This window comes from Lathyrus oleraceus, chromosome 3 (assembly GCF_024323335.1).
Source record: "Lathyrus oleraceus cultivar Zhongwan6 chromosome 3, CAAS_Psat_ZW6_1.0, whole genome shotgun sequence".
Classification (NCBI taxonomy): Eukaryota; Viridiplantae; Streptophyta; class Magnoliopsida; order Fabales; family Fabaceae; genus Lathyrus; species Lathyrus oleraceus.
Genome location: NC_066581.1, coordinates 374,692,654 through 374,706,422, shown reverse-complemented (window position 1 = coordinate 374,706,422; position 13,769 = coordinate 374,692,654). Strand labels below are relative to the sequence as shown.

Here is a 13,769-nt window from a genome sequence, read left to right as displayed (position 1 = left end):
TGAAAGAAAAGAAAAACTTAAGAGCCTATCTAAAATTATGCAAAACTACAAATAGTTTTACCCAAAAAGAACTAAAGTTGCTTTTTAAAAGTAAAAGCTCACAATCTCCTTAATCTCATTAGTGAGACATCTGCATGATCAATGTTGGTTAATTGCAAAAGAAATCAATACATCTATCAACAAAAACAGTAAACTAACAAGTTGAATTTTGATGAAGCACACTTGTTTGTTTCTCTTGATTTTATCAAACCATTATCAATTAGATCACTATCTCATTTGTTAGGACGAGGGAGACTAATGGAAAAATCTCATAGACCCACATTAGTAAACGATAAAGCTTAAACCAAACTCTATTATGGTATCAGAACCTCAATTAGACCATATGATGTCGACCGTTAAGCGTTAATATTCACGCACGCACCAAGCCAAACTCAAATAAAAACATGGAATTCTACTTGAGACACAAATATTGGGAACTTATAAATAGATAAACAAACTAAGTAGGAATCTTGCTTTCCTCATCAAGAATCATATTACTTTTTTCATCCAGTTCTACATATTCCACAACAACACTTTTCAGGGCTCAAGATCATAGCTTGTGGAGAGCAGCATTGATTCTCTCATCAGTGAACATTCTGTTGCTTTCATAAAAATCAAGTATCTCCATTGATATGTTCTTAATCTGTCAAAGAACAAAAAAAGAATATCCTTAGACATGCAGTTTGATTTCTCTATCAAACAAATGATGCAATTTGCAAATCAAGTATCTCATACAAATAACTATAGTGGCAACTGTGTTTTCAGATAATCTCATTGCAAATTCTAAATTCTAACACCAATGTGCCATACTACAAATATCAATAGTAGTGGATCAGATAGTCTCTGGTTGAAATTTTTGTGGAGACTAAACTTGACAGTATAGTATTTTATAGATACTAAAAATATATTTAATCCAGTGTGGAATGGAATACTCACCACATTCATATCAACTCGAAGTTCTTCATACCAAACAGTGGTGTCTTTCTCCCTTAGAACACTAGCAATGTATATGCAAGCTAAGGCAATCAGATGTGGTGGATGTACAAGCATTAGGTCCATCTTGTATGTGTCATTAACAAGCCCCCTGTCCGCATCGGCATTCATGTTTAGTTATTTTCATAATTGAATTCAACAAATTAAAGATATAACGGAAGTTACAATGCCAAAAACAACAAGCCGAGATTCATTATCAGTGTTATAATAACTTCTTGCATCGACAGGTAAACAAGTCATTAGTCTAAGCTTTGAACCAATTCCATCTACTTTTTCCTAGGGTGACGGCTCTATTTAAAAAAACGTTGTAATCTGCTCAACACGAGGACTCTTACCAAGTTAGTTGAGTCATGCTTAAATCGTTCAAACCCGCATCTTGAAGAAACCTGAAGAATCATCATTATAGTTATAGTATTTGGAAATGTGAAGACTGAAAGAAAGGAGCTTCAAATGCCCAACACTTGGGCCTTATTTCGTTAAGAAAATTCAAAAGACAAAAAAGAGTATATGTGACGTTTGTCCTTACTGGACTCAGTGTGCGCTAAAAATGGACAACCATTTTTATCAAACACTTACCCGGAGAGGGAACGGTATGGGTGGAATACAACCAGGTAATAGTTCAATGCTTCTAAAATCTTCATTTCCATTTCAAGTATGTCCTTGATTTCATACCTATACTTATCATCGGCATCTGCATACAAATTCGGGCGTTCAGAACATAAGAAAATATACTAGCAAGAGACAACTTTGAAAACAAATAACTCACTTTTAATATCAGAAGTTAATGTGAGGCAAAATAAGACGAATTTATTGGCTAACTAACAGCTTACATAATTTCTTAATGTAAAATACAAGCAGCCTAGCCTGCACTGTGCTTTCTTCTGCTTTTGATGCCAGATACAAGCAGGTTGGAGCTACCAGGCGTGGATCATATTCTGTCATACTCTTCCTTAAAACAAAAAAATATATAAAGATAGCTCTTAGATGATACTCGCCCTGTCTCATATTAAGTGCCGTTTAAGGTTATACACATATCTTAAGAAAATAATCGAGTGTACTAATTTTTATGAACGAAAAGAGAAACGGCTTCTTTATATTATCATGACATCAAAAGAAAAGAAGTTTATGAACTTTAAACTTGCAATAATATTGATTCAACTTCATAAATAGAGCAGCAGCAGCAACAACAACAACAACAATCAAGTCTTATCCCACTGAGTGAAATCGGCTATATGGATCAACTTCCGCCATAATGTTTTATCCAGGACCATGATTTTATCTAAATTGTTAAGCTCAAGATCTTTCTTCATAACTTCTCCTATAATTTTCCTAGGTCTTCCTCTACCTCTAACTATTTGACCCCTCTTCATCTGATCTATTCTCCTTATCACAGAATCTACAGGTCTTCTCTACATGTCCAAACCACCGAAGTCTATTCTCCACCATTTTTTCTACTATAGGTGCTACTACCCCAACACTCTCTAATATCGTCATTGTTAATCTTATCATGTCTAGTCTTACCGCACATCCAACGCAACATCCTTATCTTTGCTACGCTTACTTTATTCTCGCGTTGATTCTTAAGCGCCCAACATTGCAGGTCTTACCGCAGTCCGATAAAACGTTTCCTTCAACTTGAGCGCTACTTTTCTATCACATAAATAGAGCAAAACAATACAAATAATCCACCGTCATAAAAATAAAACAGGAAATTCCTATGATTTCATGAGTACTCTTTCAACCGGCTTAGAAATTTAAGACGCATACCTTGTGTAAACACGCCTCATATAAGTAACTGCTGTAGCAACAACCCTGAAAGATTTACCAACATATTAGGCGTGCCACGATGAAAATAATAGACAAAAGATTAAGTTTTGGTAAAATGATGAAAAACATCTATCACTTAAAAACTTAACTCTTCGCAAGTCACTCTTTTACACGTTCATAAAAAAAAATTCTATTAAGGAAAGCAAGGATTTCTTAAGTTCCACAACCATTATTATTAAAGGGAATATGAATGCTATAGTTCCTTTTCAATTTGAAGGATTTCCATTTAAATCTAACCAGATTATGATATGAATATTATGTTCCAAAAACTTTCGAACCTAGTCAGATTATGAAACTCGACATGAATTTCAAGAATCAATGCAATACCCTGATGGTACATAAATAACCACCAACTTCCGATAAACACAAATAAATCGTAAGTTTTACAAATAAATTCCATTCATATTCTATTTGTCCAAAGGAATAGGATTGCATGTATTCAAGAAGTGCAGTTCACACCTCTGCCTCACTTTTACTTGTTGAGCCAACTTCAGAATATCTGCAAAAGAAGAAAAGAAAACGCGGAAATTCAGTAAAGTTAAATAATATGAATTACCTTTATGGCAAATGAAAGACATCAATACAAACTCCATAGTAATTCACTTTTATACAGTTTTGAATTCCTAAAGTCCAAACACGAGAATAAGAAAGAAACTCATAAACATTATAAGATTTAAGAGAGCAATGATCAGTATAAGAAATTCTCTTTGCAACGCATTGCGGCTGTTGGCCTATGCAGTCCGTGATCACAGATGGATACAGAGTGAGATGTCACCGGCACATTTATCCATACTAAGAAAACACACTTCGGACAATATTGAAGTGTTATCGATTTCATATGGCAGACCATGACGGAAAGCATACAACCCGCCATTTTAAACCATCTTTCACAAATTGGCCACGGCAGTTGTCAAAATATCCACAAGCACAATCCACTATGGCACCGCCATGGCCAATATTTGACAACACTGCAATAATGGCTACATGGCGTTTCACTTTTACACTAGACTTTTTTTGACAACACAAGTTCGATATTTTTAAGCAAGTGTTACTATCCAGTACTAGTAACAACAACAACAACCAAGTCTTATCCCACTAAGTGAGGTCGACTACATAGATCAACTTTTGCCATAATGTTCTATTCACGACCATGCTTCAATCCAAATTGTTAATCTCGAGATCTTTCTTAATAACTTCTCTAAACTTATCTACTCCCCTTACCACAAAATCTACGGGTCTTCTCTCTCCATCATGATAAACTCGAGTACTAATTCGTTAACCGTTTTTATAAATTTTAAATAACCCCTTAATTCAAAAACATAAACTGCATCGTCCCAAACCCTCGATTCAACATAAAAATCAAAGAAATGCATAAAGAGGTATAAAAAGAGAGCATACAATTAGACATGTGCATCTTAATGAGCTTAAAATCCTCAACTGTGACACCCTTTTCTTTGTCAAGTGGATTCACCATATCTACATCTTCTTGATCCAGAAGGTGCTTGCTGCAAGAGACACACACAACATCAAGCAGATTAACCACACAAACCCACACAGCAATAAAGAGAAAAAGATAGGCACAATCAATAAAAGAGATGAAACATACTAATGAGATGATGTCCAGAAATTGGCAGCCATAACTTGTTCAGAGATCAGAGAAACAATCCAAGCGGTGGAAAATCACTGTCAACATGAAGCAAATCATTTTACAAGAGGAATACAAATAAATATTCATATCAATTGAGAGCGTTCAACCTTTCTATCAATCATCAACAATATGAAATAAATAAACAATCATTTGGTAGCAAAATCCAACAATATGCGGCATCATATTTTAAGCAAAAATTACGGAAAAACACAAGCAACGCAGCAAAATTTTCCAAGACAAGAAAAATATCGCAAATTTAAATACATATTAAACATGAAAAGAGTAAGGAATTAACAAAAATGAGGAACAAGGTTAGAGAGAGAGAGAGAGTACGTACTGTAAGAAAGAAACATAAGAACTAGTTCGTGTGTTGTTCTTGGTTTTAAATCTTAATAATGATCGATTGATTTTCGGCATGAGAGTTGCTAGTAGCACCCCACCACTATTTTTTTTCTAAAGTAAATTATTGTCATTATTATAATTTTTTAATTAATATATACTTTCTCCGTTTTTATGATAATTTAATTTTTAAAAGTTATATTAAATTATAACTATTTTGCAATATAGTGAATTATTAAAGTTTATTTTTTCTATTATATTTTTAAATATATATTGTTATTTCTTTTTTTGAAATTTTTCAACTTATTTTTCTCATATTACTATTAGTAAAGAAACAATTTTATAAAAAAAATTAATGATTATATTTGTTTATACATGTCAGAGTGTTGCAAGAAGAATTTTTTTTAAAATAACCAACTTTTTCAAAAAAAATACGAAAATAACCATATTTTCAAAAAAAATATTAAAATAACCAACTTTAAGAGAGGATGCACCGGGGGGATTGGCGCATCCACACACCTTTAAGAGGAGGCGCCAGATGCATTGGGTCTCATGAAGAGGCGTCAATGCTTGTGGCGCCTGCATTGGCTCTCCAAGAGGAGGCGCCCATGCATCTGGCGCCTATGTGTCCTTTGTGTGGTGGGTGTATGCGCCACCACATCTGGCGCATACACCTCCTCCTAGTATTTTATTTTTATTATTTTTTATTTAAAATATTTTTAGTTATTTATTTTTTTAAAATATTTTTTGTTTTTAATATTTAATATTTATTATATAATACATAAAAAATAAAAATGAAAATAAAATAAATTCATTAAATATGTAATAATTGGTTACATTGGAAAGACCAAAAACCTAATGACCCGCCCGATTATAATGTCCCCCCGTTGTAACACCTCAAAATTTGCCCTCCTCTCTTGGGACTAGCTTAGCATATTGCATCTCATTTTTAGGACATTAGGCATTACATCTTTGCATATCATGTGAAATAAGCAAGTCATCCTCCTAGGTCTTTCTCAGAAGATAGAGAGGTTAAAATATTCAAGCCTGATGGTCTCATAAATTGATCACTAATCATCTGAGGTTTGTGCTTCAATTAGGGTTTATTGGTTCCTCAAGGAGGATGAGTGTTATCTTATTTGCCAGATTATATCACCATCATCATGGTTTTATCATCACCAAGAGATTCATTGTGCCTGATAATGTGCCTTGGGATTAGGGTTTTGACCTTTAGTCAACCCTAATCAGTTGCATTCTAATAGGCAAGGTTTCTCAAGGAGATGAGGTCTTTCTTGAGAAGGAGATCATCATATGGTTATTATGTGGAGCTTGTATAAGTTAGGGTTTCATTTTGGTGCCATTTCATCAAGGGGTTGAGGCTCAAAACCATTTGTGCATGATCAAGTCAACTGTAAGTCAACTACACAGTCAATGGTGAATTTGAAGGTGGGAAATGGTTAGAGATGCCTCATTCATGTGTAAACAAGTCTCATTTGACATTTCAAACATCAACATTGAAGAATTTGAGGTCAGGTCAAGACTTTCCAAAAATAGCAGGTGACCTGTAATTTGAACTTTCCAAAAATGGAAAGATTTTGGACCAACTTCAACTTAACTTTACATCATCAAGAAAGCTTCAAATAAAATTTTGTCCAACATGAAAGTTGAATATCTTTCTCTCCCATTTCCAAAAAGTCTAAGATCATGGATTTCTCATGTGTGGTTGAGGAGATATGGTTCAATCATGGCAAAGTGGGGTTCAAACTTCAAATGAGCATAACTTTCAAACTAAAACTCCAAATTGAGTGGTTCTTTTTGCACTTTGATCCTTGTAACATGTATTTTCCAAGCATATCATCACATGGCGTGAATTTCATTTGCATAGGCATTGGTTCATTCATGAAATTTTTGGAAGAAAATTGCATAACTTCATGTTGCATGATCATGAGCATACCAAATCAATTTCAAACCTTGCATGGGATGTTTTTAAGTGGATTTTGGGCCAGAGCATGCACTGTTCACGTGCATGAGGTGCATGAAGTAGGAAATTTCATTTTTGCACAAACACCATAAAACTCATTAATCACACTTGCATTTGGTTTAAGTGGTTCCTAAACATGATTAGCATAGAGTATATATGCTTAACCCTAACTGTTTTGATCAGAATCATCAACTCTAGATCTAGAATCACCAAATTCTCAAAATTTTCTCTCACATTTTTTTGCAAAATTCTTCAAACCTAAACACTTTTCAGTGATCCATTCATCATCCTGAGGTGTTGTAGAGTACATTTGGACGTGGAAACAGAGGAAATCGTGGCTTTATTGTTCATGTTCATAGCTTTAAGGTTTCATGGCAGCTGGAGATTCAGCGGATTTCATGCATTATTGAGCTTCCATTTCATCATCATTCTTCTCAAGAAGCATAGTGGAAAAGATTTGAAGCGTGGCAAGGCTTGGAAGCAAGTGATTTCAATTTTGTTCATCAAGAGGTTGGTTTTTCGAATTCTTTAATTTTCCAAATCATTATGCCTATCGTGTAGATCATTGAATGGTGGTAATTCTGATGGAAATTTGGAGTGATTTGGTGCTGATTTGAGTTAGTTACATGTGATTCAAGTTTTGATGTTGATTTTGATTCTCTTTGATCCATGCGTATATTGATGTTTTTGCATGAACTATTGTTTGATTCTTGATGTATGATGCATGGCGAGTTGATTGATATAGGTTTTACCAATTTCTGGAACATTTTTTTGAATCTGGAAATTTCCAGATGAAGATCTTCATGATCTTCATCGTGTTCATGCGTTTCCAGTTTTCCTGCGAATTTAGTTATGAAACGCATGTGTTTTCCTACGGATTTAGCTGGGAGTTCATGTGGATTACCTGCGGATTTTGAAATCCATGCATAGCGCGCGTTTAGGGTTTAATGCTGAAACGCAATCGTTTTGGTTGTTGGCGCGCTGATGATTTCAAATATATACATGGTTCGAATCCAGTTGAGGACATTTTCCATTTGCCTTGCATTTTTCTCCTTTTCTTCATTATTTCATGTTTGGCTTCATGTTTTCATTTCAAATTTTTCTCAACTTCTAAAATTCATTATAAATTGAAAATTCATCCAAATGACCTCCAATTTTTTGCATTATGTTTCTCATGTTGTCTACTTTTTTGTGATTATCAAAATGCAAGTTGTGCTTGGCTGGATATTTTTTGGTGCTAAAATGTTTGAGTACATGTCCATATTTGACCTTGCCTTGGTTATCATGTTGTGAAATGTTGGTCTTTGATCCAATGAATGTGAAATTTTGCATGCTATAACTAGACATATTGCTTGACATTTTGGTGTTGATTTGGTATTTTTATCACTTGTCATTTCTGTTTTATGAATGTGCTAAGTTGGTGTGACAATTTGTGTCACACCTTGTGATGTTCAACTTGAATGATGTGTTTACCATGCCAAATGATCTCCAATTGCCCTGATTTTTTGTGTGATGCATGTTATAGATGTTGTGATTGCTCATGAATTTTGTTGGAATTATTTGAATCATTTCTGATTTAATTGAGATTTTTCATTCTGGTTGGTCACATTTGAGCTTTAAAATTGCCTTGAACTTCAATTGATCATGAAATGCTTTTGGTTAATGATACTGATATGAGACCTTTTGGAATGTTTCAAGATGTGATTGAAGTTGATTCATGTTAAATTCCAAGTTCTGTTTTGAATGTTTGACCTACTTTTGACCCTAGGCTTTGACCTAGTGGTTTGGACTCACTGTTTAGATTGTGGATTTCAGGTTCAAAGGCACATTGCCATGATTGGAGTGGCTCATTCATTTGAGTTGATTACTTGATTGATGTTGGCTAATATTGAGTTGCTTTGTAGGCTTTGAGAACAAGTTGCCTAATGGCTTGTGCTTTGCTCATTGTGGCCTAATGCTTTGTCTGTCTGTGTACTATTGCCTGATGACTGTTGTCTGTTTGATTGTCTGAACTGTGAACTGATTGGTTTAGATTTTTCAACAGGTACCTAAGTTGCTTTGAGTTCTTTTGAACTTGCTTTTGCTTGGCTTGTGGTTTGCTTACCACCTAGGTATAACTCTCTGACTTCATGTAGTCTGGAAGACCTGTCCTGTTATGTGGGCAGGCACCTGTCTGAAGCCCTCCTTAAGAGGCAATGCTTGTGAATGTTTAAATTTGTGCCCAGCAGGTAAAGACCTCTTAAGAGGCAATTGGCAGATAAAAGGGATGTGCAATCCATCCCCTGCTATTCAGTTGTGTTATTCACCTTGCTCACACCATTGTGTTGATGCATTATGGATAATAACCCAAGATCATGTTGTGTCAGTCATGTGGAGAAGAGTTCCTACATTCTGAACTCCCACACTTTCATTTGTCTAAAGCTCTCCCAGGCCAGGGATAAGAGCTGTGAGGTCTTACCCTCACTTCTCATTTCATCTGCTTCACCCTAACTCTCAATGTTAGGCTAAGAGCTAACCACACCCGATGCCAGTTGGCTTGTGTCTCACAGCCTAACCTTGTATGAGCCCAATTGTGTGCATATAGTGTGTGTGCTTGCTTTGTGTGCTTATATGTATTTGCTTGTGTTGTTTAGGATAGCTTGCTTCCTGTGCAAGTTAGATAGAAACCTTAACATAGGGATCGTATGCATGACAACTTCTAGGCTCGAGTCGTAGTCTCCCTAGTAGTTTGTGTCTCCCTTTGTATCTGGTTAGGATAGAAGTTCTTTCCCTGTTAAGGGGAACTACGTCGCCATGATCCTCATACCAGATGAGGTACGTAGGCAGGAGATGAGCTGATCTCTCCGGGCGCCCTTTTTCTTTTGCAACCCCTTTGTGTGTGTTGGAGTCCGACGTAAGTCCAGCGATTGGCAGTTGGTTTCCTGTGTGTGTTTGTTTGTGCGGAGTCTGACGTAAGTCCAGCGATTGGCAGTTGGTTTCCTGTGTGTGTTTGTTGGTTCGGAGTCTGATGTAAGTCCAGCGATTGGCATTCGGTTTCCAGGTTTACCTGTTTGTGTGGGGTCTGACGTAAGTCCAGCGATTGGCAGTCGGTTTCCTATTTGTGTTTTGTTTGGCGTGCGTTAGCCGAGCTACGAGTGCTCTGATTCTTTCTCTGATTAGAGAAGATACGTATGCATATGATGCGACATCCTAGCAAGCACGTTCCCCCTGTCCCGAACTACGTCGACTCTAATGTCTGTGCCTGACAGACTACGTAGGCCCAGGATGCGATATCCTGCCGAGTCCTGTTTCTCTTGTCTTTCTGTGTGTTCCTTCCAGCCTGGTGTGCAGTGTTTGAGCAGTATTTAGCAACCTTTCTTCTATCCTTTTGAGCGTGGATCCCGTCGAGTACGACGGATGCGTAGGGGTGCTAATACCTTCCCTTCGCATAACCGACTCCCGATCTCATCTCTCTGGTCGCGAGACCATGTCCTTTCCAGGTTTGCTTCGAGCATTCCCTTTCCCTCTTTTGGGATAAATAATGCACGGTGACGGCTCTGTTTGTTTTGTTTTGCCCGTGTATACGTGCGTTTTCGACGCCATGAGATTTGGTGTACAAAATGACTGTTTCGACAAAATGGTGGCTCGACACTTCGACAAAAATGGAAGCTTTGATATTTCGACATGATATGTGCAGCTAGAAAAGACTTTGACAAGACATGGAAGACATTGCAGTATCTTGATAATTCGACAAAAAATCCTAAAGGAAGACGTCGTTTCGACTTAAAGTGTAAATTTGAATTTAAAAAGTTGTAACGTTTGACAGAAGACGCGTGGAAGCATCTGGCGAAAAGATGAAAGCCGTTCGTCACAGTTTTAGGATTTAACCGTTAGTGACAGTTATGTTATTTGTATATAAATAGGGTAGTTGTTATCAGAAAAAGTGTGTGAAGAATTACTTATACAAAATTCCTGAAAATACTCAAAGTACCCGTGTGAGAGAAAAGAGTCATATTTGGAACATGTATGTGTAAACAAACACCAATTTCTTCAAAGTTTATTTTATAAAGTTTAAAGTTCTTTACAAATCTCTTTTATGTTTTCCAGTCATTTATCTTTCTGCACTTTATCCTTTTCGACACTTTACATTTCATCAGTTATTTTCCGCCATTTACTTTATCTTGTTAAGTTTACATCAACTTGACGTTTTGGTCAACATATTTCGACATAAAACACTTAGAGAACATAAATGAAATACATGAAAGTGAGTCTAGACATCTTCAAGACCATCTAGATCTGCACATGTCCTAGGATTTGTGTGGTTGATCCTGCAAGTAACCCAATTCTACAAGTTTTGGTAAACCAGAGGTTGTTCGCCAAAATTCACAGCGAACAAATTGGCACGCCCAGTGGGACAGTGCAGAAATCTAGAAATTTGGATAATCACTAATCAAAATTTGTTCTTCATTGTATGAGACTGAGAAGCGGTAAATTAGCCGTATCCGAAGTAGAAATACCAAAAAGAACAAGAGTAAGGAAAATGGTGAACCAGCCAAATAATCCAAACGAATCCATCCCAGTATCCAACCCTGTCCCTTCAACAGAAGGCAATATAGGATCGGTCCCTGTGTCAGAGGCTGTACCTTCGTCAACAGGGTCGATACCAGCGGTTTCGATGTCGCAAAACGCGCCTAGTTCGTCCTTCAGGGCACAACAAATGCCCGTTGGGACACCCCCTCCTGTGGGGAACACTTCTAGGCCCTTTTTAACAAATTTCACCTTGCCTTCGCCTGGTAGGGAACAACCCTTTGGAATGCCAACTTCGGTGATGGCAAATTTACACAATTCCCCGTTAATATATTCGGATTCAATGGCCAACGTGTCTTCACCCTTACAAGGGTCAGGATATGGGGGAAACATGAATAGATTGAATCAACAACAACTTTACGTGCCGCCGATAACAAATAATTCGGCGCAAGTAATTAGACAGCAGATGGACGAGAGTAATCATGATATGGTCCAAATGTTGACGCAACAAATGGGAGCAGTGTTTAATCCACTAATACAAAACACCACCCAAACAAACCAATTATTGGCGGCGCAGATGACGCGCCTTGCTGATTTCTTTGGAGTCCCTCAAACTCGACACAGAGAACAAGTGATTCATAACCCAGCGGTAACGGTCCAGGAAGAACCTACGATAAACCAGATACCGTTAGACAATCCTCAAACGAACGTCAGAAACCAAGAGGATGTAGTCGAACTGCCTCGTGTCGAAATCCCCATTCCACAAGAGCCTAGAAGGATAGTAATCCAGAGAGGCCAGGACGCGGATGCTGTATTGCAACAACGGATACGGTATAATAATCCGCCTGTCGAAAACAACTTGGCAGCCATGGTCGAAACGATAATGGCACAAAATGGGATGAACATGGGTTTACAAAGGCCTAGTTACGCATCCCCACTATCAGAATACATTCTGCAAGAAGAACTGCCACCAAGATGGAAAGTCCCTAAGTTCACAAAGTTCTCAGGGGACACTAGTGAGTCCACTATAGAACATGTGGCACGTTATCTGATCGAGGCAGGGGAGATAGCCCGTAACGAAAATTTGAAAATAAAATATTTCCCTAGTTCCTTAACAAAAAACGCGTTTACTTGGTTTACATCTTTGCCTGCAAACTCAGTATATACGTGGACCCAATTAGAAAGGCTGTTCCATGAACAATTCTACATGGGACAAACGAAAATAAGTCTGAAAGAATTAGACAGTGTCAAGAGAAAACACTCCGAACCAATAGATGATTATTTAAATAGGTTCAGATTGCTAAAGGCTAGATGTTTCACCCCAGTGCCAGAACATGAGTTGGTCGAAATGGCCGCAGGGGGACTAGACTATTCTATAAGGAAGAAACTAGATACCAGTATCTGAGGGATATGGCACAATTAGCGGATAGAGTGAGACAGGTCGAAAGGTTAAGGGACGAAAAGTTCAGGGCAAATAAGAATAAAAAGGAGAGGATAGCCTACGTAGGGGTTCGCCAAGATGATGAGTTCGACGAAAACGAACCAAGTAGCTTCGACGAACAAGAAATTGACCTAGCCGAACTAAAACAAGGGCCACCTTATTCGTGCAAAGTACTAACTCCGTCGAACGGAAACCCAGTCGAAACCAACGATAAGTTCCCCAAAAGGACTTATACGTTCGATATCACCAAATGTGACGAAATTTTCGATCTGTTGGTTAAAGATGGTCAATTAATAAAACCACCAGGCGCTAAAGAACCGCCTATGGAACAACAGAAAAAGAGAGGTTTTTGTAAATACCATAATTTTCTGGGCCATAAGACGTCTCGTTGTTTCCTTTTCAGGGATCTCGTTCAAAATGCTATCCGTGACGGAAGGCTGAAGTTTGGTGACAAACCAAAACAACAGATGAAGATCGACTCGAATCCTATGCAAGCAGTCGAAGCCCACTACGCTGAACCATCCGTCGTAAACATGGTGGAGGCCGAAGTTGCTCCTGATGGCAATTTGGAAATGGTGGAAGCCCCTGGAAGTTTCGACGCAAATGTCAACATGGTCGAGATTACTGATGATCTCGCAAGCCAGAAAAGAATAGAAACTACTGAAGGTTTCGACAGGAAGGCCGGTGACAATGCTGTCGAGAAGGTGGAGTTTCGACAAGAGGAGAATTGGGACCGCTTGGGACAGCCAAGTGGGAAATATGATTACCTTGTGAAGTACAACGCGCCGGCAAGCTCTCAGATCGACATCAACACAATCCAACCAAGCGGTTGGGGAGATGCTTCTTCAGAAAACAATGAGGAAACAGTCGATGCAATTGAGCATGCCCCTAATACGAAGGAGAGGGTTACTGAAGACCCAGCAATTGAAAACAAGGCTGCTGAAGGCCTTGATTCTAACAAAACGAAGAAAGGTGATATCGTCAACTGCGTCAAC

At 37.7% G+C, this 13,769-nt stretch overlaps 1 protein-coding gene across 1 annotated transcript; it reads right to left on the bottom strand.

Annotated features, from left to right (window-relative positions):
- Positions 1–325: 325 nt before the first annotated feature.
- On the bottom strand, positions 326–4,928 carry LOC127127795 (cyclin-C1-2). The gene is made up of 10 exons (XM_051057080.1): positions 4,845–4,928; positions 4,466–4,542; positions 4,258–4,364; positions 3,319–3,358; positions 2,800–2,844; positions 1,863–1,981; positions 1,609–1,723; positions 1,368–1,418; positions 976–1,123; positions 326–682 (listed from the first exon to the last, which is right to left on the bottom strand). Exons 2-10 carry the CDS (start codon positions 4,495–4,497, stop codon positions 590–592), a joined length of 750 nt encoding a protein of 249 aa, XP_050913037.1. The 5' UTR covers positions 4,498–4,542; positions 4,845–4,928; the 3' UTR covers positions 326–589.
- Between the last annotated feature and the right edge of the window lie 8,841 nt (positions 4,929–13,769).

Coding starts and splice junctions, on each gene's coding strand:
- LOC127127795 (XM_051057080.1), bottom strand. CDS start 4,497: ATGGCTGCCAATTTCTGGACATCATCTCATTA. Junction 4,365..4,465: donor TTCTGGACATCATCTCATTA/GTATGTTTCATC, acceptor TGTCTCTTGCAG/CAAGCACCTTCTGGATCAAG. Junction 1,124..1,367: donor AGCATGACTCAACTAACTTG/GTAAGAGTCCTC, acceptor CGATGCGGACAG/GGGGCTTGTTAATGACACAT.